General features: G+C 52.2%; 1 protein-coding gene across 2 annotated transcripts in view; it reads right to left on the bottom strand.

The window, feature by feature from the left end:
* MTOR (mechanistic target of rapamycin kinase) overlaps window positions 1-25474 on the bottom strand; it is an 865133-nt gene that overhangs the window by 251118 nt on the left and 588541 nt on the right. For both annotated transcript variants that reach the window (XM_078642233.1, XM_078642234.1), the window contains one exon: window positions 1435-1560. In XM_078642233.1, coding sequence (XP_078498359.1) covers window positions 1435-1560 — 126 coding nt within the window. The remainder of the gene's footprint in view (window positions 1-1434; window positions 1561-25474) is intronic.

The following is a 25474-nucleotide window of genomic DNA, read 5'->3' as shown; positions in this document are numbered from 1 at the left end:
AAGTAGGTAATGTACCAACAAAGAAGAATAAGGGACAAAGCCAGAGGAGCCCAAAATGATATTGTAAGATAAAGGTTAGACAAAGGAATCATTTTAGAATTGCAGAAGTTGGCTTGAGCAATTAAGGATCTCCCTCAAAATTCCAACAGAAAAGACGCAAAACAGAAAAATTGTGAGTTACTATGTTTCATTCATTAAGCTCTGAGACTTGCAACGTTATCAACCAGAATTGGCATATGCTAAATTCAGGTACTTTTCAATCTAAAAGGCCATTTAAAATGAGCAGCAACTTCAAGCCAGCACTGCTGCTCATTGAGGTGTGCAACAGCTAACTACGCACAGGTTAAAAAGTATTTTGAAGCAGAACATCAGAAGATATCGTTTTTGTTAGTTATGCCTACTAGCGATATAAATAGTTAAACTTGTTCTGTTCGGCCAAACAATTTCATTGCACTTCATCCTACAGATTTCTTTCTTACTTCCCAGTACCTTGGCTAAATAAAATACAAACTAAGTTTGAAATTAAATTAAAGCACCTTGAACGATGCATAGGACCTAAGACCACAGATAAGCACTATGGCTGAGACATGCTTAACAGCTACCTAATAAGGGTTAAAAAAGACAAACTAAGATATCCAAGCGCAAATCTTTTGTCTAAATGGAACAGAGGGCAACAATTTAGTTGAAATACAGCTGACGCCTTCGCCTTCCAATAGGTGTGAATGATCTGTAGGGATTCTATCGGTGTAGGTGATGTTGGGGCTGCAGCATGCCAGGAGTAATGATGGTGTGTTTGTGAGGTGTTGGAAGGCATGAGAGATAAAGTATAGATGGAACAAAAGATGAGAAAGAGGAACACATGTCATCATAGGGTAGAAGCGGTCCATAGGTGATTTGATCGGAGTATTCTATAAATATAACTCAAATGGTAAAATTCAGAAAAAGATTGTTCTAAGGCATTTTTTCTATGGAGGGTGAAAAGAGGTTTATTACTCAGTCAATGAAAAAGCTAAATGTATTGTCCTTACAATATTTGACTAGGAATTAAGTATGTGTGTTAGAAAGTGTATATCAATTTATTCTAGCTTAGCAGCAGAGGGTTGAGCAGAGAGAAACACCTCCACAATGTTGGAGGTGCACCATGGGTCCACCAGGCAAACTACGGGATGTGAAATTCATCTCTATTGTTAAGCTTAGGCAGGAAGTAATTAACTGAGCAGATCTTTGAAATAATGGTGGTATTTTCATGACTGAGTGTTGATATTCACTCTTTGTGCAAGTGAGGCATACTTACTGAAGGAAATAATTAACTTGGCTAAACTTAATCTTGCTTGAAAGTTTCCTTATTGGAGACAAAAAAAACGATGAGCTTCATAAGTGAGGTGACTTCCACGTTCACACCTTCTGCTGTAGAACGTGTGCAGGGGTACTCACCAGTCGCCCACTCTTGCCGCAGAGGCTTGCATACTTGAGCCAGGTCCTCATGTCTTCATGGGGGCTCACAACTAGAGACTGTACCATTAGAATTCTCTGCCAATCTTCGACAATCCGCTGACAGCCCTGCAGGAAGAAGAACGGGGTAAATATAGTGCATATAAGCAGATAATATATCCCAAATCACCAGGCAAAAACTCCAGACCTAAAGGAAAAATGGGGTGAACACAGTGCAAGCTCCCATACCACAGCCCCACCCCAACTAGAAAAGACAGTGAATATAGAACATGTGAGCAAGTCACAGGGTGGAGACGAAAACTGTTGCCTACCGGCACCTACGGCATTTCTGCATTGATATCCTTTACAGGTTCATATGCCACACACTTATTCATTATTGTAGTGATCCCGCTGCTAACCCTCCACTCAGGAATCTAAAATACTGCTGGACATTTTCTGACCAACCTTTGGTTTGGCTAACGTGGATTATCAAGAATGAAAACAGAGTATGGAAGTTTGTGGCCTGAGGAGGTGGTGTACATATATTGTTAATGTATATTATTGGTATAGCAAAAAAGTGGGAAGAATTGCAAATCTAGTAAAAAAGTTAATTTCCTTAGTCAACAATCTTTCTGGTGGATGCTGTATTCAGTCCCCCGCTTCCAAAGGTCAACAGGACCTGATATAGGATCAGCATCTTGAACTACTCCTTCCTGAGGTAGAGGTTCAGGACCCTGAGGTCTAGGAGCAGACGCAGACCACCATCTTTCTTGGGAATAAGGAAGTGCAGTGAACAGAATCTTTGACCGATTCGTTGCTTTGGCATCAGCCTCACCACTCCTTTCAGAAGCAGCACTGAAATTCCATTCTGCAAGATGAAAAGATAGTCCCTGAACAGGGAGGGGGATGGGTGGGGTTTGGGAGGTAGCATACGCCCTTTCTATTATCTGAAGGACCCACTGGTCTAAAGTAATTGCTTTCAAGGCTGAAGGCTGGTAGAAAGGAGGAAGCACCACCGCCTCCCACCGGCTCCTGGTGTGCTGGGTGAAGCCAACAAGACCTGCTCTCCTTGTGGTGCCAGAGAGAAACAGGAGGAGGAAAAGGTTGGATGGAGGTATCTGCGACTCTTACCTCTGGCTCTGCCTCAGTATTGTCTAACCAGAGGGGTTTGAAGCGGTTTTTCCTATGTCTAGGCGGACTGGTGTTGACAAAAGATTAACCCTCTGAAGTAGCCTTGAAAGCAATGACATTGACTGTAATCATGTTGAGGTTGAGGGTGTTGGAGGTCTAAAGATCTGACAGTAGCCTTGCTAGCTTTAAATCGCTCCAAAGCTTAAACACTTTATAGGCAAACAAACAGGCACTGTCAAAAAGTAGGCCCATGAGGGTGGCCTGTACATCTGTGGAAAACCCAGACGTGTGAAGCCAAGCATGACAGCAGATGCCTCTCAGGGAGCCCATAGCACAGACCACTGAGTTCACAGGGTCAAGAATGGACGTAAGGATGTGGTGCAAAGCATTCTGGCTGTCTTTAATGACTTCAGAGCACTCTCGGGGCGGACCTGGCATGGACAACAATGGCAGAGGTGGAATTGCGTGTTCATGTGCTTGCATGGGACGGGGTACCCGACGGAGGGTGGTAGCCAGAGGTGTGGCTCCAAAAGGCTCATGGGCAAGAGCCATGAACCCAGACATGCCTTTCAGCCCCACTGGACCGTTACCCATTTAGAGACACTGAAAACAGCATTGAGAAACTATGCTGGGTCAGATTCCACCACCAGAAAATCTGGGTATGCTGGAACCTGTGCCTGTCGGGGCTATGTGCCTCGAGGGGGCTGACCCCAATTGTAATGCAAGGGGGAGGCAGGTGGCGGATGAGACGGCACCACCACTCCAAACTTTGGCTCCAAGAATAAAGATACTGTAGGAGTTGGAGGGCACTTACCAGACTTACCTTTTGAATTACTCTTGGGCTTCTAATTGAATATGCTACTTACCAGTATGCATCTGTTCTTGGCATGTAGGGCTGCTGACATTCATATCTATAGCATAGATCGCCGCCTAGTGTTGGGTCCGGATGATTGCACATTGTTGTCCTGGAAGAGTCTTCGAAGTATTACGAGATAGGTGGCCCCTCCCCTGGACTACAGTGCGCATGGGCATCGACTCCATCCCCAGATTGTTTTTAGCCATTGTGGCGAAGATGGAGTGTAACAGTGTGAGCGATGGCCATGCTAAGAGTAAGTGTAAATTCTGCAGCCGCTACAGGCGCCGGGGAGGGGGGTGAGCGATATGAATGTCAACAGCCCTACATGCCAAGAACAGATGCATACTGGTAAGTAGCATATTCAGTTCGAGGCATGTGGGCTGCTGAATTCATATCTATAGCATAGAATATATAGCAGTCCCTCCATTAGCGGCGGCCGCCTGTGCCAGCTGCAGACGTTTGAAAAAGTGTCTTTAGAACAGCCTGCCCTACAGCTGCTTGCTGCTTGGAGTGCACATCTGCACAGTAGTGTTTCGTAAATGTGTGTGGGGTAGACCATGTGGCTGCTCTACAAATGTCTTCTAAAGGTATATTTCCAAGGAAAGCCATGGAGGCCCCCAACTTACGGGTGGAGTGGGCTCTGGGGAGGATCGTTACAGTGCGCTTAGCCTTTTGATAGCAAATCTGAATACACTTAACGATCCACCTGGCTATACCTGCCTTGGAAATGGGGTTGCCCTTGTGTTGTGCAGAAAAGGCAACAAAGAGTTGTTTCGTCTTCCTAAAATCTTTGGTCCTATCAATGTAGTACATCAAAGCTCGTTTGACGTCAAGAGTGTGGAGTATTCTTTCAGCCACTGTCTCTGGATTTTAGAAGAACACAGGCAGTTCAATAGTCTGATTGACATGGAACTGTGAAACCACCTTTGGAAGAAATTTAGGGTTAGTGCGCAGCACCACCCGGTTGGAGTGAATCTGTATGAATGGTTCTTGTACAGTGAGCGTCTGGAGCTCACTAACACGTCGCAGTGACGTAATGGCTATAAGGAAAGCCACTTTCCATGTTAAGAACTGAATCTCGCATGAATGTAGCGGCTCAAAAGGTGGACCCATCAGTCGGGTGAGTACCACATAAAGATTCCATTCAGGAGCAGGTGGGGTCCTGGGAGGAATGACTCGTTTGAGCCCCTCTAGAAAAGCTGTAATGGCAGGCACTCGGAAAAGGGAGAGATGCTGCCTGTTTTGGAGATAAGCCGCTATGGCGAATAAATGTATCCGAATGGAAGCATATGCCAGATTGCATTTGTAAAGATGCAACAGATAACAAATGATGTTGTGCGTGGACGCGTCAAGTGGGTCAATGTCGTGGTCCACGCAATAAATGACAAACCGCTTCCATTTTGCTGCGTAGCATGCTCTGGTGGTGGGCTTTCTTGCCTCCCGTATGATATCCATGCAGTCAGGTGGTAAGTTGAGGTAGCCAAACTCTAAGACCTCAGGAGCCAGATCGCCAGATTGAGCTGTTGCGGATCTGGGTGCTGAACGTCGCCATGGCTCTGCGTCTGGGTGTGAGGTGCAGTCTTTGATGCGGTACCACGGAAAGTTCTAGAAACGTGGTGTACCATGGTTGGCGGGCCCACGTTGGAGCAACCAGGATGAGCGTCATCGAGTGTTGCTTTAGCTTTCGTGCCACCAGCGGTATTAGAGGTGCTGGGGGAAAAGTGTACGCAAATTTGCCTGACCAGTTCATCCATATCGCATTGCCCTGCGACTGTGGGTGCGGGAACCTGGCGGCAAAGCTTTGGCATTTGACGTTTTCCCTTGTGGCGAACAGGTCTATCTCTGGATGACCCCACTGCTGGAAGTACGGGTGGAGCACTGATAGATGTATCTCCCACTCGTGCATTTGGTGGCTGTACCTGCTGAGCAGGTCCGCCATCTGATTGTCCTTGCCCGGGAGGTGTTCCGCCATGAGGAAGATGTTCCTCTGAATGGCCCACTTCCACATGCTCTGAGCCAGATGAGACAACTGTGGAGAGTGTGTACCTCCCTACTTTTGAATGTAGTACATGGCTGTCATGTTGTCCGTCCGGATCAACACGACTTTGGTGCACAGATGTATCTTGAATGCCTTCATTGCCATGAAGATTGCCATCAGCTCTAGGTGGTTGATGTGCATCTTCTTTTGCTGTGTCGTCCATAGTCCCTGCACGGTGTAGTGGAGTACATGAGCTCCCCAGCCCTGGAGAGAAGCGTCCGTTGTTAGGATGATCTGTGGACAGGCTCCTGGAACGGTCGGCCCTTGCAAAGGTTGTGTGGATTCCACCAATGCAGAGAGTTGTATGCCCGACCGGTCACCAACACTAGGTCTTTCAACTGTCCGTGAGCCTGATTCCACTGACGTGCCAAGCATATGTAGTCTCACGTGCGGGACTATGAAGATGCAGGAGGCCATCATGCCTATCAACTGCATGAACACTCGTGCCGGAAGCGAGTGTTGCGGTCTGAATTTCTGGATCAGCAATTGAATGCTGTTGATCCTCAGTGAATTTGGCTGTGCAGTGGCTGCCAGAGTGTTTATTGTCGCGCCTAGAGACTGCCGCACATGGGCGGGCTGAAGGTGTGACTTTGGATAATTCAGTGAGAATCCCAGATCGTGAAGAAGGTGAATGGTGTGGGACATGTTGGCAGCGCACTGCTGGGCCGACTTTGCTTGGACAAGCCAGTCGTCCAGATAAGGGTAGACGTGAACGTTTTGTCTCCTGAGGTGCGCAGCCACTGTCCCCAGGCATTTTATGAACACCCTGGGCACTGTAGTCACTCCGAAAGGGAGGACTTTGAATTGGTAATGCTGATTCTGAATGGTGAATCGGAGGTATTTTCTGTGTGACGGATGTAGTTGAATGTGAAAATATGCGTCTTTTAGATCTAACGTTGCGAGGAAACCCCTTGATTGAGCAACGGAAGAACCTGCTGCAACGTGAGCATATGAAAGTGTTCTGAGAGAATGTACTGGTTTAGGGGCCTGAGGTCTAGTATGGGTCGCAGGGACCCGTCTTTCTTTGGGATTAAGAAGTACAGTGAGTACACTCCCGAGCCTCTTTGTTCCACTGGCACGAGCTCGATTGCCCCTTTTTGCAGCATGACGAGCACCTCTTGCTGCAATAAGTGCAAATGCTCTGTTGACATAGGACGGTGCTTTGGGGGGATGTTGGGTGGAGTGGATGTTAACTCCAGACAATAACCGTACTGGATAAGTTTTGTGACCCACCTGTCTGTGGTGATGGATTTCCAGACTGGCAGGAACTGTTGGAGTCTCCTCCCGACAGGTGTTGTATGGTCGGGGGGCAGTGACAAGGCGTCACTGTTTGTTGGCGGCGGAGGATCGGGAGTTGTTGTTTCCACGACCTCTGCCCTTGGTGCTGTTGCCGCGATATCCGCCTCTACTCTGCTTGTTGTAAGAGGTTTGTGCACCACTTTGTACTGTGTTTGCTGGGACATCTGGCCTCTGGAAACACCTATATTGCTTGAGCGACGAAAAGTACTACCCCAGAACTGCTGGGACTGGAGAGCCCCCATAGACTTCGCAGTTTCGGTGTCTTTTTTGATTTTTTCCAGGGTGGTGTCCACCTCAGGTCCAAATAAGTGATCAGGGTTTACAGGCTGATTGAGGATGGTGGTCTGTATCTCCGGTTTGAACACGGAGATTCTGAGCCAGGCTTGACGCCGCAACATTACACTTGTGTTAATGGCCCTGGCCGCAGTGTCCGCTGCGTCCAGTGCACACTTAATAGAAGCATTTGAGATGAGTTTCCCTTCTTGAATGAGCATCTCTGCTGCCTCCTTATACTCATCTGGCAAGTGTTGTAACAGGGTTTCAAGTGTATCATAGTGTGCCCTGTCATATCTGGTCAAGAGCTCCTGCATGTTAGAAATACGCCAGATATTGGCCGCTTGAGCCGCCACCCTCTTCCCTGATGCCTCTAGCACCTTAGATTCCTTGTCAGGGGGAGGAGCATCACCAGTAGTCTGTGAATTTGCCCTCTTCCGGGCATTAGAAACAACCAGGGAGTCCAACGGCAACTGGCCCTTGATGTAGGTAGGGTCGCCAGGTGCCGGCTTGTACTTTTTTTCAATTCTGGGGTTTATAACCCTGGCACGTGTGGGTTCTTTAAAAATGTCTGCAGCATGTTTCAAGACACCCTTCAGCATTGGCAGAGTCTTGACAGTCTTTTCAGAGGTGGAAAAGGTATCAAACAGAAAGTCCACTTCAATAGGGTCAGCATGCAGCTGGACGTCGTGATTCTTAGCTGCCCTCTCAATTAGTGCATTAAATGCAGCAGAATCCTCAGTAGGGGAGGTTTTGACAGTATATACTTGAGTGTCCGGGGCAGTTTGCGGATCCCCTGGGTCCCCAGCATCTGCCCATGTGTCATGGTGATCCTCCGGATCAGTGTCGGCAGGGTAGTTGTACTCCTCATCGTCCCCTTCCCGAGCCTACACATCTGAGTAAGTGGGCGAGATTGGAGCAGTGTCCTGAGCACGTGGAGTAATCAGTTCAACAAGAACTGGGGAATCCGTAGAAGCCTTTTTCCTCTTCAAAGGAATCGTGTAGGACTCCATAGGCTGTGCCGGTGTGATCTTTCGCTTGTAGATGGAAAGTTTACCCGTGTCGGCGTCGATAAATTGTTCCGACTGCTCCTCCAGTAGGGGTTGTCGATGCTTTGTGCCTACAACTGCAGGGGTAGGCTTCGGCCCCGTGGACACCTTCATGGACGCGTCGACGACCGTCCTGGGCGCAAACGCCTTCGGCGCCACTTTCGGCGGCAGCGTGAACTGAATCTGCACCGTCGACTTTTGCGGCTTGGCGGCAGGCTTCGGCGTGAAAGTATCCTTCGGATCGACCGCGGAAGCCTTGTCCTTGATGCGTTGCAACGAGTCCGACACCTGCTTCGTGAAGGATGCGGACGGTTTCGTCGACCCGAAAGGTGTTCTCGATCCACCACCATGTGCAGACTCGAGGGCGACAGTGCTTCTGGCCTTTTCGGGCCGACGTGCAGGATCGACAGCTTTCGGAGCTCCGAGTCCTCTGTCTGTGTCGACGGCCTTCGGCGCCGACGGTTTCGGGTCTGCGGCCTTGACAAGCGGTTTCGGTGGCCCAGTCTTCGGCTGGACGCCTTTGAGCGACTTCACCGGTTCGACAACCTTCTTTGGCTTCGACTGCACCGACAGGTCTGAAGACGTGGAGCCGACCAAGGCGACAGGCGCTTTCTGTTTCGAAGGCGCCTCTACCACTTTCGGTTTTGTCGAGACCAAAGCTTTCACTTTCGGTTTCGATTTGACCAATGGCGGCTCCGTAGAAGTGTCCGTAGCCGGGCCCGGAGGCGAGACCGTGGATCCAGGTGCAAGATCTTGGGTAAGGCCATGTGGCGATCCCTCGACCTGAGCCTTAGTTACTGTTCGAACGGGGCATATCTCTTCACCTGAGCTATCTTCCGTGGCCCCATAGGCCTCATTGTCGTCTCCTACCTCGTCGACGACGTCTCCTGTGTCGAGCATTTCGACGTCTGCGTCATAGTTGGAGTCGATCTCCGCCGCTGGAGTTGAAATCGGCTCTCGATCCTCCTGCTCGTCTGCTTCTTCCCCCTCGAAAATGTTAACCGGGTCAGGGGCCTTCTGCTGGGCCTCCTGGCGCGCCACGCGCCGAATTCGAATCGTCTTCTTGGAGCGAAAACGAGAACAAGCCATACAGTTGGCTTCATCGTGATCCGGCGACAGGCACTTGTTGCACACCGGGTGGACATCGATGTGGGGATACTTCGAGTTGCACACGGGGCATCTCTTGAACGGGCTTCGTTCCATGATGTGTCGTCGAATAAGTCTGGTTGCGTTGACTGGGCCTCAAGCACCGAAGAGCCACGCGACTCCTCTGGACGTCCGACTCGGGAACTGAGCCGGAACAGAGCTGGGCACCGAACGCAAGACAATACCGACGCTATAGGAAAGGCCTTTGGGCCGAAAAGAAAGTTTCTATCGATTCCGAACTTGAGTGATCAAATATGCATCCGAACCCAATGGCGGGAAAAAAACAATCTGGGGATGGAGTCGATGCCCATGCGCACTGTAGTCCAGGGGAGGAGCCACCTATCTCGTGATACTTCGAAGACTCTTCCAGGACAACAATGTGCAATCATCCGGACCCAACACTAGGCGGCGATCTATGCTATAGATATGAATTCAGCAGCCCACATGCCTCGAACATTTCCTCTTTTTTTTTTGCTGGATGAGTGGGAGGAACGGCAACCTCATGCGGGCCCACTAAAAATAGTTGAAACTTCATAGTGTCCACTAAAACTGACGGAGTAAGTGTGGATCAGGGGGTTCTGATGATGGAACAGAAGGCAGTGCCTGACTAAGCATCAGAAAACCTTGAAGCCTGCAGTCAGTAAATCTGTTCTTCTGCAGCATGAACTGGGGGAATGCCATCAGTGAGAATTAAAAAAGATTGGCTTTGTGTACTCCCAGCTAACCACACTTATTACAGGAGCAACCTTGGATTTAACAGTAACGCAGGTTAAAATACTACTTAGTCACTATCATAAGCTGTCTACAACGCCTAAAATGTAGCTTTTGAAGTATACCGAAACACAATGTACCATAAGAATAACACAGCACACACTGCAGTAAGGTTACTGTGTGACTGTGCCACCAAAGACTAAGTGCTCTACCCCTGGATATCCTTTTTTTAACAATACTCATATTCTAGGAGTTGTGGTGCAGGTTTACATCAGTTGAACTAAGATAACTGAAAATAAAGATTTGTACAAGGAAAGCACAGGAGTAGAGGAAATGTCTTCAGTTACATTGAATCATTTGGTAACCTTACAGTTTAGCTACAGGTGTTAGAACACTGCAGGCTGCAGCTTTCAGATTGGACATTGCATACAACAGTTAAAAAATTGAGTGACTCACATTATAAGTAGAACACTATGTTTACGATTTTGTAATATTTTGATTTAACTGTTTCAACAGATGTCAAAGTGTGGGATTCCCGTTTGTTGCCAGGATTTCAGTTTCTGGCTAAGAAGGAGCCACGGCAGTATAGTGTCTACTTGTTTTTGGCCTGCAGAAGTGTCCTAGTAGCCAGGTATACACGGGGACAGGAATACTTTTATTAATAATGCTTAATGCCCCAGGGGAGCTCCACGAATATGGGACTAGTGTACTGGTCCTAGCCATCTGCAGCCTCTACAGGGCAAAGGCACATTATAAAGACCATAATATGTGATTGTAGGCACAGGTGCTTCACATTCTGTCCCGTAAACAGACGTATTTGTACAAGCTGCCCTTCCCAGCACTGGTGACTATCTCCTAAGAGAATGTTCTCCGCTCCACCCACACAAATGCTAAGCTATGCCCCAGTTTCGAGAAAACTTGAGTGGTGACATATTACTCTGGATTCCGGGAAACAAACTGGAATATGCCAAAGACAATTCTATCGCACTTGAAAAAGGAGAGCCAGAGCAACAGAGGTAGATGTAGGAAACTACTACTCCATAGGAATGGACTTCTTGGACCACTAAACCAAAGCCTCTACTCTACTGTATTCCCTGCTAATTTGCATCACTCCAGTTCTGTGATTCAGACTTCACCTTGCTATTGTTTGACAACATATTTCCTACGTTTTAAATGCAAATTGCAGTGCTTTTCAATGAGCAAAGCTCTTGCTTTTACCAGGGATTCTCAGATAGTCTCAGATACATGGCATTCGCATAGTCCAACCTTGATGTTATGAGTGCTTAGACAACAAATTTGCTGGCAGAGAATGAGAGTAAGAGCAAAATCTTCTGTAGAATGTGCAGCAGACCAAAGCAGGCACCTCCCACAAAATTAGTGGTTGAAAAGATATATGGCTGTCAAGTTTGACACCAAGATCCTTGACTACTCTCCCCTGGGGGCCTGAAAAGGAGGGGTGCCATCAGGCCAGACGATCTGCCATTTTGTTGTCTATTGAATTTCGGTTTTATCTGTGTTGTGCTTTAGTTGATTGATGGTCATCCAGTGAAATACATAGATTTACCTGCCTTCTCACATGAAAAAACAGCTGTGTGCCGTTCGCGTACGAGACCACTTCTACCTCCAAGGCCCTCGCCAGCTGGGCTAGTGGCGTGAGGTAAACGCTGAACAGTGTGGAGCTCAAGGAAGAGCCCTGAGGCACCCACACTACGTTCCAGGGACATTGAAGAACAAGCATTTGCAATGCAATAGGTCTCGCATTATTAAAGTTTGAGCTATTGGCATTGCTAAATAATGCAACACCAATAGCTTTTTTTGCAGTTGGTGTTGCAATATTTAGCAATGCCAATAGCTCAAACTTAATTAACCCAAGACCTATTGCATTGTAAATGCTTGTTTATGTCTGGCATTACCAAGGCTTACATGCCAGTCCTTCACAAAAAGTGCATTAGGGAAACTGGGTAGGAGCAGCTACCTTAAAAAGGGAGGTCACTACAGCATTATTTTCGAGGGCTTTGTGCCAAGGGACCGGGAATTCCAGATGCCATAGTCAGCAGCTGCTCCATCATCAAGTAAACCATCTCCCCCCACTCTATGAGGTGCGGGAAGCCAAAGGTGGATGATCCAGACCTATTCTAGCAGGGGTTCTGCCAGGGCACTTTTAGAGGATTTTCAATTACTACCTACCTATAAATGAGGCCCACGGTCTCACAAACCTGCAAACTTTTAAGAAGGGAAGCTTGTTTTGACTGTATCGGCAGTCAGACTTTTCATATTTAGAAAGGTCAATGAGATTTCTTTCCCAACTTCCATCAGAGCTTACCCATGTGCACAATCTCCACCTTTGTCTTGTTTCAGAATCCACTGATGATACAGGCTTCAGATACAGAACTGAGTGCTCCCTCGAGCTTGCCATGGACAATGCATAAACGTGCCTCTCATTCTGAACACTGAGTTACAACAGGCCATGCCTTCTCACAGCACTCTAGTGGAACCAAGCGCATATGAACAATGAGGCTGATAGCAGAGTCCAGTAGATAAACCAAGAAGTATCAAGGCCTTTTCTTGACTCTCAGAAGCTCATGGTCACATGCTGGGTGAGCAAGTAGAAAGCTTATCCACAATCTCCAATCGGCTCCTACATTCCTGAACCAAACCACATAGTTAAACTCTCATGTGATGCTGACAGATCTACCCGATGATTGGTCCTTCATGAAAAGTCATCCACCAATCCGGTAAAGTTGACTCATTACCAGGACCACTAGACGTTTCTGAAAGAAATTTTTTAAACATTACTCTGCTCAAAGGCAGACCCTATGCACAGGTTAACTGTTGACCTTTCAGTAGCAGATTGCTGCATTCAGGTGTTAAACTCTTACTTATATGAAGCAACTTTCCCCAAGCCAGGATCGATTGGATATAAAATAATGAAATAATACTATAACAGACAGTGTCACATTATGTTGCATAATCTGGCTTTTGTAGACACATAATTTTGTGAAGACAGCTACAAACTGGCCCTCTACTGTCATACAATGTCAGTGGGCCTGACTTCTCTTAACCACATTACACCTAGACCTTATGCTACGAAGACATGTGTTCCTTGTATACAGCTCTCAAAATGAGGCTGACAATCGTCTCCATGAGAGTGATAGAAGGGACGTGGTTTGGAGCAGGCTCCATTGAGCGTACAAGGAGGACCTTTTCAAGAAGGCAACACATCCCATCAGTGTATGCATATGCTGAAGGAGTTTGGTCATCAAATAACTGTTATTCACACTACAGTAAAACATTCCCAGATTAGTATAGCTAGAAGATGGGTACTTACTCGAAGCCTTTATTTCCTGATAGTCATTCCAGATAGTGGATAAATATTACTGCATCCTTGTTTCAGTCACATCATCAGTAATCAACACCCATCTGTGTGTGAAGCATTTCTCTCAAGATGACAGCAGGGCGAAGTACCAAAGAGAAATACTGCATTCGTTCCCTTCACCTGTATATAGAATCGGAATCTCTAAACCGAGAGATCCTTTCTAATCATTACAAGTAACCTGGCTCATTTTGAGTATAGTTGGAAATGGAGAATCCTAGACCACAATCATGAAGCATCTGACAGTGCCTAGCGGAAGCCATGAACATGAGGAGGGTTGGCACAACTAGCCAAGTGTATGCCTTTATGCTTGACAGCAGTGCACCGACTTAGCATAGAAGCAGAGTGAACTCTATGAGGGATATAAAGTATAAAAGGAGGCTATAGGAGAAGCAGTTTGGTTATCCCTGCTGAACGTGAAGGCCCGTTACTGGGAGATGTTATCTGACCCTTCAGATTCTAATGAAGCAGCCTGTAAAAGCCTCAGTGTTTGAGGAGACTTGCACCACTTATGTATACAGGCAGCAGATGTGTTCCCAGTAAAAAGAGATGTCAGTTTCTTCAAACCACTTGCAGGCATCACTTCCTAGTACAGAAGGAAGAACTGGAGTACTTTCTGTAATGTGTTAAAGAGCTGAGGCGGGTTACACTGGTGGACACGGAGGAAGGAAGAAGTCTTAACAGAACTTTATTTAGGCCATTTGGGGAGGAGGGCATTTACCTCAAGAAATCTTTTGTTGACTCCGGCAGGACAGCCTGCTATGCTTAGAGGCACTGCTGGGGAGACAAGGTACTTATTCTGAAATTCAGAGGGGTCTGTTCACGACCTGCATTTTGTAGTATGTTAAGTAGTAATACAGGAGTAGTACCCACTTACTACAAAATGCTATTCACAAACCGATGCACCACCGTCACTCCTATCTTTCCTATGTGGAGCTCAATGCCAAGTGGAGGAGATCTCCACCCATAAGCCTACGTTTTAGTTGTAATGTGGGATCAAGGGAGATTGGCAGGAAAATGGGGAATATTATTTACAAAATGGGAGGGGTTTAGGGAAAGTAAGGAGAGGTTTAGGGAGGAACAGCTTTTGTGAAACATTCTCGGCACTGTCTGACATTTTTCTACCTGCAACGCTTAAATAAACAATACAGCATATGCAGACTGTGAAATGTCACAGGCAGAAACACCAAGGAGAAGAGGTCTGCGGCGCACCCTCGTATACAAAAAAAAAGAGACACAGGAGCCAAACACCATCGAAAGTGAAAAAGGCAGACTGGGAAAGCTTGCATTCAATAATAGCAGTGCACGATCTGCTCAAATAAAGCTGACACTACTCTTCCAAATAAAAACGGAAGAACTGCACAGCAAAAACAAACAAGAATGAAACTAACCGGACTCCGGAGGTTTGGGGGGAAGTGGGGCCTTGCTGCTCCGGGGTTTTTCACTGCTCAGTGCGATGCCTCGCTCCTACCTCAGACGCAGCTTCCCCCTGACGGTCTCGGACCTGTCCCCAGTGGCCGGCTGTGGAATTGCAGCCCCTGCGCCAGCAGCAGCACGCATTCGGAGCCAGGAAGGGAGCACGCGCACGCTGACAATCTGCGCGTTCACAGACCACAATCTGCGCGTGGCCCGGTCTGTACTCCCTTGCAAGCCGTCACGGTGACAATACATTTTGCTGGTGGGAGCGCTTCGCGCTCCAACACCAGCGAGCCCTAAAAATGAGGGACCTATATGTCCTGTCCTCTGCCACGTAAAAGGATGCACACCATATCAAGGCCTAGCCTTCTACACCAATAGACGGGAGATGCGCCATAAGCCTGGAGTGAGGGACAGTGTCAAAGGCTGCTGACAGATCTAGCATAATCAGCATTGTTTTGAGTGACAGGCAACTCTCTGGTTTCCTATGACAGTGCACCACTCTATTCCACGCAACTCTCTACTACTTTTAGAAACGGCCATTGGGGACTATGTGGAACTCAATTGGGGAGAGGGGGGCATATCTATGGCCACCAAGTGGGTGGCCCTGAAGGCGGTGGTAAGGGGTGCTTGTGTGGGGCTTACCTATGGCGTCCGGAAACAGCTCCTCCAGGACCTTCAGAAAGCGGAGGATTCCCTCCTGCAGGCCCAGCATATTGCAGACCCTAGTGCCCTACAGAGGTTGGAGGAACAAGCAGCCAGAGCTCGGTTGCATGACATCCTAGATAGGCTTGACAAATACACTCTGGGCCAATATAGACAGCGCCTTCATAGGGAGGGAGATAAGTCAGGGCGGCTCCTGGCCTGGATTCTGAAGAGAGAGCAGGCCCCCGAGCGAATTGTAGCCTTGAGGGACCTGAACGGTGACGTGGTCTATTCGGAGCGGGCCATCCTTAGGGTGCTCCAATCCCATTTACAGCTGGTGTACGCGGCGGACCCAGGTATTTCTGAGGTATCTTATCTACCCTACTTACAGGGGTTGCAGTTGCCGACCCTTTCGGATTCGGACTGGGAGGAACTAGATGCAGGCCTGACATTGGCTGAGGTTCGTAAAGCGCTAGCCCGTTTGCCGCGTGCAAAGGCACCGGGGAGTGATGGGTTCCCACCGGAGTTTTACCATGAGTATCGAGACGTATTGGCGCCACTCCTGCTGCAGGTCTACCAAGAGGCGTTTGAAACTGGGAATCTCCCACAGAGCATGGCACAGGGGGAAATATGCATGATCCTCAAACCAGGGGGGGACATGCTTGACCCCTCGTCCTATCGACCGATTACCATGATAAATATGGATATCAAAATTCTGACTAAAGTATTGGCCACCCGGCTAGCACCCACTATGGAGCAGTTAGTGCACCAAGATCAATGCGGTTTTATTCCTGGACGGAACACTGCCATGAATCTGAGACGTTTGAATCACATCCAACACGAGGTGCAAGGTAGAGAGGAGCAAACGGTACTGGGTTCAATAGACCTGGCCAATGCCTTCGATACTGTTGATTGGGGCTATCTGCAGGAGGTCCTCCGGAAGATGGGCCTGGGGCCCAACTTCGGCCGTTGGATTCGTATCTTATACAGCTCCCCTCACGCCAGGGTGCGGCTGGAAGTCGCGAGATCGGAGGAGTGGCAGCTGGGACAGGGCACGAGACAAGGATGCCCCCTCTCACCACTACTTTTTGCCCTAGTCATCGAGCCGTTTGCTGTCAGGCTTCGAGCCGAGATGGGGCACTGGGGCATACAGGTGGGTGACACGTGCAATGTGTTGTCGCTTTATGCGGACAACGCTTTGTTTTACTTGAAAACCCCCAGAGAGGCGCTTCCGATGTTATTACAACAGCTGGACCGCTTTGGCGCAGTGTCGGGCTTGCGGCTTGTTAGACGGGGACCTGGAGGGTCGGCCGAGCACAGTGATCGCACAGACAGGTAACTTCCCCCCCACAGATGGACACCACACAAAGTTCAGGGTAACACCTTTTATAGGCACTTCTGGGAGTAGAGTGGTACGATACAAGGCAATCAGGACACGATGATCCTCTCAATTCTAGTCTCTAGTAGGGGAAGGGGGTAGCGGGACAGTCTGGGTACCCACGGGTACGGGGGTGTAACGGTGATGGCTCACAATCCTCGAGCTCGGTGTTCGGAGGGGTCAGACCGCGGCAGCGCCGGCAGGTCCCGAAGAGGTCGTAGGTGGCAACGGGCCGCGGCAGCGCCAGCAGGTCCCAACGAGGATGAAGGTTACAACGGGCCGCGGCAGCGCCAGCAGGTCCCACGAGAATGCAGGTTGCAACGGGCCGCGGCAGCGCCAGCAGGTCCCACGAGGATGAAGGTTACAACGGGCCGCGGCAGCGCCAGCAGGTCCCAACGAGGATGAAGGTTGCAGAGGGCCGCGGCAGCGCCAGCAGGTCCCACGAGGATGAAGGTTGCAGAGGGCCGCGGCAGCGCCAGCAGGCAGGACAATAGTTCACAAGGCAGGGCTGTGGCAGCGCCAGCAGTCCGTCAAGGATGAGTTCGTCGCGGTGTCTCTCGACTCCAGGATACAACTGCCTTCCTGTCCTGGGGCTGCCTCAGTTATAGGTCTGGCGCCCTTTGATGTCCGGACCCTCGCTCTTGGAGGTCGGGAGGTCTGGGATGAGGGAGTCCAGACACCCAGCAGGGGGGTGGAGCCAGCGCCCGAGGAGGCTGGGGGTGCTCGGCACCTGGCGGGGGAGAGCCATCGACACTTTGTACTCCCATTGACCTGCCAAGTGGGCCGTTCACCTCCTGGGTGGAGGGTGGTGCCGGGATGTCGGGGCCTGGCCAGGCCCAGGGTTGGGGTCGGGCTGAGGCCGCACGGCCGCGTGGTGCCGTGTCCAAGATGGCGGCTGGGCCGGGCAATGGTGCTGACGGTGGCCCGGGCCCTGTCCTGCGGGGAGGGAGCGAGCCCTTCATGTGGCCTGTCCAACATGCGTCCCCCCCAGCTGAAGGCGGGGAGAGTCACCCATCTTCTTGGGGACTTTCCTCGTCGAGGCGGAAAAAGCGGGACAGGCCATCCGCGTTGGCGTGGTCTTGGCCGGGTCGATGTTCCACAGTGAAGTCCATCCCCTGCAGGGAGATGGACCAACGTAGTAGTTTCGGATTTTCCCCCCGCATCTGCATGAGCCATTGCAGGGGTCGATGATCGGTCTGGACCCGGAAGTGGGTGCCGAAGAGATAAGGCCGGAGCTTTTTGAGGGCCCACACCACGGCGAAGGCCTCCCTCTCGATGGTGCTCCAGCGTCGTTCTCGGGCCAGGAGTCGTCTGCTGATAAAAGCCACTGGCTGGTCAAGTCCTTCGGGGTTCAGCTGGGAAAGGACTGCCCCAACGCCATGGTCGGAGGCATCTGTTTGGACGATAAATTCCCGGCTGTAGTCGGGGGCCTGGAGCACCGGGGCGGAGCACATGGCGGCCTTCAGCTTCTCGAAGGCCGCTTGACAGTCTGGGGTCCAGTTGACCTTCTTTGGTTGGTTTTTGGAGGTGAGTTCCGTGAGGGGCCCTACGATGCTGCCATAGTCCCTCACGAACCGCCGGTAGTAGCCTGTGAGTCCCAAGAAGGCGCGGACCTCGGTCTGGGTGATGGGGGACTGCCACGACTGAATGGCAGCGATCTTGAGTTGCAGAGGGGCCACCAGACCGCTTCCCACCTGGTGCCCGAGATAGGTCACGGACCCCTGGCCAATTTGGCATTTGCTGGCCTTGATCGTGAGGCCAGCTCGTTGGAGGGCCTGTAGCACCTCTCGGAGGTGGTGGCGGTGGTCGGACCAGTGGTGGCTGTACACAGCGATATCGTCCAGGTAGGCGGCGCTGAATCCTTCGAGTCCTGCCAGGACCTGGTTTACTAGCCGCTGAAATGTTGCTGGCGCATTCTTCATGCCGAATGGCATGACCTTGAAGTGATAGTGGCCATCAGGGGTAGAGAATGCCGATCGTTCTTGGGCCCGGGGTGTGAGACCGATCTGCCAGTAGCCCGCTGTCAGGTCGAAGATGCTGAGGTAGCGGGCAGCTCCCATGCGGTCGATTAGTTCATCTGCTCGGGGGATGGGGTGTGCGTCTGTTCTGGTGACCGCATTCAAGCCCCGGTAGTCGACGCAGAACCGGAGCTCCGGCGTGGCGCCGGGGGCGGCCGCTTTGGGGACCAGTACCACTGGGCTGGCCCAGGGGCTGTCTGAGGGCTCGATGATCCCGAGTGTGAGCATCTTGGCCACCTCCTCTTGGATGCAGGCCCGTACCCGATCTGGTACGCGGTAGGCCCGATGGCGGATAGGGGGACTGTCTCCAGTGTCCACGTCGTGTAAGCACCAGGGGGTGACCCCTGGGGTGAGGGAGAACAGGGTGGAGAACTGGAGCAGGAGGACTCGGCAGTCTTGGCGCTGTTCCAGGGTGAGGGCCTCCGAGAGTCGGACCCCGTCCACGGAGCCGTCCTTCTCCCGTGACCGTAGGAGGTCAGGAAGGGGTTCGGAGTCCTCCTCGGTTCCATTGTCGGTTGCCATCAGGAGACTGAGTTCGGAGCGTACAAAGTGGGGTTTCAGTCTATTAGCGTGGAGGACCCGGAGAGGGTTTCGGGAAGATTCCATATCGATGAGATAGGTGACAGGGCTCTTGCGCTCGATTACTTTGAAGGGCCCCGTCCATTTGTCTTGCAGGGCGCATGGTTCGGTGGGAGACATTACCCACACTTGTTGGTCGGGTTCAAATTCGATGGAGGATGCATTTTGATCGTACCACCTTTTCATGTCCTCCTGACTGGCCTCCAGGTTTGCTTTTGCCATCTCTCTGAACCGTCTGGTCTGGTTGCGGAGGGTTAGGAGGTACTTGAAAACATCTGGAGGGTTCTTTAGAGGGGGCATTTCCCAGCCTTCTTTGACTAGGCTGAGCGGGCCTCGCACCGGGTGTCCATACAAGAGTTCGAAAGGGCTGAAGCCGAGGGACTTCTGGGGGACTTCTCGGTAGGCAAAGAGAAGGCACGGTAGTAGCACATCCCACTGGCGACGGAGGGGCTCTTCCAACCCCCCAATCATCCCTTTGAGCGTGCGGTTGAACCGCTCAACCAGTCCGTTCCCTTGAGGGTGATAGGGGGTCGTGAATCGGTAGGTGACCCCACACTGTTGCCAGAGGGACTTCATGTATTTTGAGATAAAGTTCGTACCCCTGTCGCTGACGACTTCCCGGGGGAAGCCCACTCGAGAGAAGATCCCCATCAAGGCTCGACCCACTACTGGGGCTGTTATCGTACGAAGGGGAACCGCCTCAGGATAGCGGGTAGCGTGATCCACCAGGACCAGGATGAAGCGATGTCCCTGTGCTGTTCGGGGGTCCAGGGGCCCCACAATGTCTATTCCCACCCTTTCGAACGGGGTGGTCACCACGGGGAATGGTTGTAGGGGTGCCTTGAGTTTGCGGCCGCTCTTCCCACTGGCCTGGCAGGTCGGGCAGGACCGGCAATGGTTGGCTACGTCATTCCTCATTTTGGGCCAGAAAAAGTGAGTCACCAGGCGGTGGTAGGTCTTGTCTTGGCCCAGGTGCCCGGCCAGGGGGACATCATGGGCTAGGTTCAACAGGAAGTCTCTGAAGTGGAGGGGCACCACCAGCACTCGCCCGGCCCCCAGTTCTGCGATTTTCTGTTCGCTGTACAAGAGATCATTGTCCCAATAAACCCAGTGGGCCCCGGTGGTGTCTCCTTGGCTCTGGGCGAGCGCTTGCTGTCGCAATCCCTCGAGGGAGGGGCAGGTCTTTTGCTCCTGCCGGAATTGTTCCTGGGTGGGCCCCCCTTCTTGACGCCACTGAGCCAGGTCGGGAAGCTCGGGGGGCTGTGTGGACCCCTCTGGGGTGGGGTCCGGGTGGTCGGTCTGGAGGAAGTCTTCTTCTGGAGTGATCGAGGGCGGAGGTGCTGCCCATTCTGGTTCTTCTGGTCTAGGGATGGTGCGGGTGGCCATGGACCGGGTGGTTACGCACGCCCAGTCCGGGAGACCCAACATCCCCAGATGCTCTCTTCTTTCCACAGCGGCCCACGGGGAGCTCTCGAGATCGTTCCCCAGGAGGCAGTCTACGGGGGCATCGTCACGGACAGTTACTTTCAGCATGCCGGACACTCCTCCCCATTCGAAGGGGACGCAGGCCATCCGACACAGGCTCTCCGAGTTATCTGCCGATCGGACGGGGCAAAGTACGTTTGGTAGGATTTGTTCTGGGGTCACCAGGTGACAGCGGACGGCCGTCACACTGGCCCCGGTGTCACGCAGGGCCTCGGCCTTGCGCCCATTGATGCTCACCCATTGGCTGTACTTCCGAGTGTTGGCGGGCAGGGGAGTCCGCGGGACCATGTCTCTTCCTCCTAGGCATGCCAGGGTCATGGCGGCGGGTTCCCACTCGAACTGCTCCGACTCATAGGTCTCCGTGTCTTCGGAGACTTGTTCTTCTCCCAGGGCGGCGGCCGCCATCTGGCGGGGCCCGGGGGCCTGGTTCTTCGGGCAGGTCGAGTCACTGGCATAGTGGCCGACTCGCTGGCATCGATGACACGTCACGTTAGCTCGGAACCCCGGGCGCATCGGGGGGTTTCCCCGGCCTGCTGGGGCCGGGGTGGCGTTAGTGGGTGCGGCCGGGGCGGCGTCTCTGCCCCGGCCCGGGCCTCCTCCTCCTCCTCGGGGACGATGGTGACCTTGGTTGGTTCTGTTCTGCTCATTCGGCCCACTCCGGGCCACTCGGGTGCTCTCCCACCGGTCAGCCTCGGTGGCGAGCTGCCGGGGTTCAGTCAATTTACTGTCGAGGAGGTGCTGCCTGAGCTCGACAAAGCAGTTGTTGGAGAGGTGCTCCCACACAATGAGATTGAAGAGTTGTTCGTAAGTGGTTACGTTGTTACCCTTGATCCACCCCTCGAAGGCTCGGCTGAAATAGTTCACGTATTCCAACCACGTCGTACCTGGGATCCTGGTGCAGTTGCGGAACCTCTGGCGGTACATTTCGGGTGTAAGTCCATATCGACTGAGGAGGGCGGCCTTCATGTGGTCATAGGACGTCATTTGATGGTCCGGAAGCTGCAGCAGGGCATCACGACCCTCGTTGACGAATCTCCCCCATAGACCGGCTCCCCAGTCACTTCGAGCGACCCGGTGGGCGGTCATGGCAATCTCATAGGCCTTGAACCACTGCTGTATGTCGTCGTTCCGGTGATATTCTCGGACCACATCCTTGGGGATGTGGACCTTCTGCTCGGTAGGACCCGGGGAGTGCGGTTGCTCGGGCACCCCTAGGTTTTTGTTCAGTTTGCGCATTTCGATCTCCGCTAGTTTGCACTCGTGCTCGTATGCCAGTCTTTTTTCTTCGAGGTCTCTCTGTCTCTGTTTTTCCTCTCGCTCTTCTCTGAGCCGTAAGTGTTCTAAGTTTATTTTTTGTTCCGCCAGTTTCAATTCTCCGTCTAATCTGAGTCGTGCCAAGTCTAACTCGTGTAATCTATTTTTTTCCCGCTCTTGGATCTCTTCATGGGAGGGGCCTGTTCTCCGTTCCTCCGTCCGGGTGGTGTTGACTTCCGGGGCTGCGGGGTCCCGGGGGGTTGCGGTATTTGTCTCTGTCCAGGCCTCTAGGGCGTTTTTGAAGTCTTCTTTTGTGCTTAGCCCGGTGGTAGCAATGCCTAAGTCCATGCAAAATTGTTTGAGCTCTCGGTGGTTGTATTCTTCCAGCTTTTCCATCTGGAACTTCTCCGCCGATCCGCTCTCTTTGGTCGTCATTGTGGTTTTAGTCGTAGGGTGAGTTACTGTCTGTACGGTACGCGTTGGTTCGGATCGCGCCGCTAGCCACCAATGTTAGACGGGGACCTGGAGGGTCGGCCGAGCACAGTGATCGCACAGACAGGTAACTTCCCCCCCACAGATGGACACCACACAAAGTTCAGGGTAACACCTTTTATAGGCACTTCTGGGAGTAGAGTGGTACGATACAAGGCAATCAGGACACGATGATCCTCTCAATTCTAGTCTCTAGTAGGGGAAGGGGGTAGCGGGACAGTCTGGGTACCCACGGGTACGGGGGTGTAACGGTGATGGCTCACAATCCTCGAGCTCGGTGTTCGGAGGGGTCAGACCGCGGCAGCGCCGGCAGGTCCCGAAGAGGTCGTAGGTGGCAACGGGCCGCGGCAGCGCCAGCAGGTCCCAACGAGGATGAAGGTTACAACGGGCCGCGGCAGCGCCAGCAGGTCCCACGAGAATGCAGGTTGCAACGGGCCGCGGCAGCGCCAGCAGGTCCCACGAGGATGAAGGTTACAACGGGCCGCGGCAGCGCCAGCAGGTCCCAACGAGGATGAAGGTTGCAGAGGGCCGCGGCAGCGCCAGCAGGTCCCACGAGGATGAAGGTTGCAGAGGGCCGCGGCAGCGCCAGCAGGCAGGACAATAGTTCACAAGGCAGGGCTGTGGCAGCGCCAGCAGTCCGTCAAGGATGAGTTCGTCGCGGTGTCTCTCGACTCCAGGATACAACTGCCTTCCTGTCCTGGGGCTGCCTCAGTTATAGGTCTGGCGCCCTTTGATGTCCGGACCCTCGCTCTTGGAGGTCGGGAGGTCTGGGATGAGGGAGTCCAGACACCCAGCAGGGGGGTGGAGCCAGCGCCCGAGGAGGCTGGGCGTGCTCGGCACCTGGCGGGGGAGAGCCATCGACACTTCGTACTCCCATTGACCTGCCAAGTGGGCCGTTCACCTCCTGGGTGGAGGGTGGTGCCGGGATGTCGGGGCCTGGCCAGGCCCAGGGTTGGGGTCGGGCTGAGGCCGCACGGCCGCGTGGTGCCGTGTCCAAGATGGCGGCTGGGCCGGGCAATGGTGCTGACGGTGGCCCGGGCCCTGTCCTGCGGGGAGGGAGCGAGCCCTTCATGTGGCCTGTCCAACACGGCTTAATCGGAATAATTCCCTCATTCTCCCGCTCTCGGGGTTTGACACGGTCCCCCTTGAAGACTTGCCAGAGCTTGGACTGCTTTGGGAACGGACCAGTTTACGATACCTAGGCATCCATTTGACCTCGACAGAGGAGCAGTCCCTTGCCCGCAATATGGATCGGGTGATTGCGTCTCTCCAGCAGTTCGTGTCCTTTTGGAATGCCCTTCCGCTGTCTCTAATGGGGCGACTGGCCATCGCTATGATGGTGATGCTGCCAAGGACACTGTATGTCCTTCCGAACACGTTGTGCCCTCTTCCGCCTAGGATTTTCCGGACCCTCAATATGCTGCTTACACCCCTGCTTTGGGCGGGTCGTCGAAGCAAAGTGGCCCTTCGTACTGTCGTGTGCTCCTTTGAAGAGGAGGGATTGGAAGCCCCGCGCTTTGATCTCTACTATTACGCAGCGCAGCTACTTCCAGCTGCCAGATGGTTCGCAGATGTATGGGAGACGGGTTTGCTGGCAGGGAGGGCAACTGTGCAGGAGCTCCGGTTGGCATTGATGCCCGGGTCGGGAGCCAACGTCGAGCTACCCTATGTGGTGAGACACACAGCGGGCCGTATGGCACCGCTTTGTAGCAAGGATCCTACGAACGGCGCCATTTCACAGGGATCTACCGATCTGGATATTGGCCCCCATGGTAGAAATGGACCGCCACATGTCCTTCCGCGAATGTAGAGAGGGGGCTATGAGATCTTAGGAGACCTGTACCCCTTGGAGAGTTTCGTGACGTACGAGCAGGCGGAGGAGTCATTTGGCCTCGGTGGCGGGCAATACTTACATTACCAAGGATTGCGTTCTGCAGTGCGCTCGATCTGACCACAGTGCCCGGAGATACCTCCGATGACCCATACCTTACATATCCTACTGTACTGCGGCAGAGGACGTCGGTTGATTGCCTTGCTGTATGCGGCTATGCGACGCGATTCCGCCCCTCCGGTGCCACCGACATGGGCGGCCTGGGAGGCGGACCTAGGAGTGCCTTTGGATCATGGGCAGCGGAAGCGTATAGGGACCTTGACGCGGCGGGTGTCCTGTAATGCGCGCTTTAAGCTTATCCATTTCAACTTCCTTCACCGTACTTACCTCACTCCGACAGCGTTGTCCCGCTTCACGGAAGATAGGGGGGATAACTGCCCCAGGTGTGGCGAGGCGGGAGCGGGATTTTTGCACCTGGCCTGGGAATGCCAGCTAGTTGGCAGCTTTTGGACAGGAGTTGTAAGTCGCATAACGGCGTCCACTGGCCTTCGGATTGAACTAACGCCCCTACACTGCCTTCTGGCTTTGGTCCCTAAATCACGGAAACGGAACTCTCGTATAAATTACTGCAACTGATGTTAGTGCTGGCTAGACGTAGGGTCGCCATCACGTGGATGGGACAGAGAGCCCCCGTTATAGAGACATGGCTTAAAGATGTGAGGGAATGATCGCTAGCAGAGGAAACACACATGCAGCACACTAGAAGGGATGAAAAACTGCAAGAAGACCTGCTAGCGTGGCGTACCATGTGTATGACAGGATTGGCTAGTGATGGGACCTCGTCACACAGTGACTCTGAGGGGACCAGTGGCAAATTATTTTCAGCACTGGAGTCGGAGGCTGAGGGGGAGGGAGGAGAAGTCCACTGAGGGGTTGCATGAACAGTGTATGATGCTGGGACTGGCCTGGGTTCCTCACAATGTTATTTGTTATCTGCTGGCTATTCTGCTGGGCCGCATGAGCTCAAGTGTTTTCAGATGTTGTCCTACTCCGTGTTGTGCCATAATGA

The sequence above is a fragment of the Lissotriton helveticus genome, chromosome 5_1 (assembly GCF_964261635.1).
Source record: "Lissotriton helveticus chromosome 5_1, aLisHel1.1, whole genome shotgun sequence".
In the NCBI taxonomy this organism is placed as follows: domain Eukaryota; kingdom Metazoa; phylum Chordata; class Amphibia; order Caudata; family Salamandridae; genus Lissotriton; species Lissotriton helveticus.
Note: the sequence above shows the minus strand (reverse complement) of the source record. Positions and strands in the feature narration are given on the sequence as shown.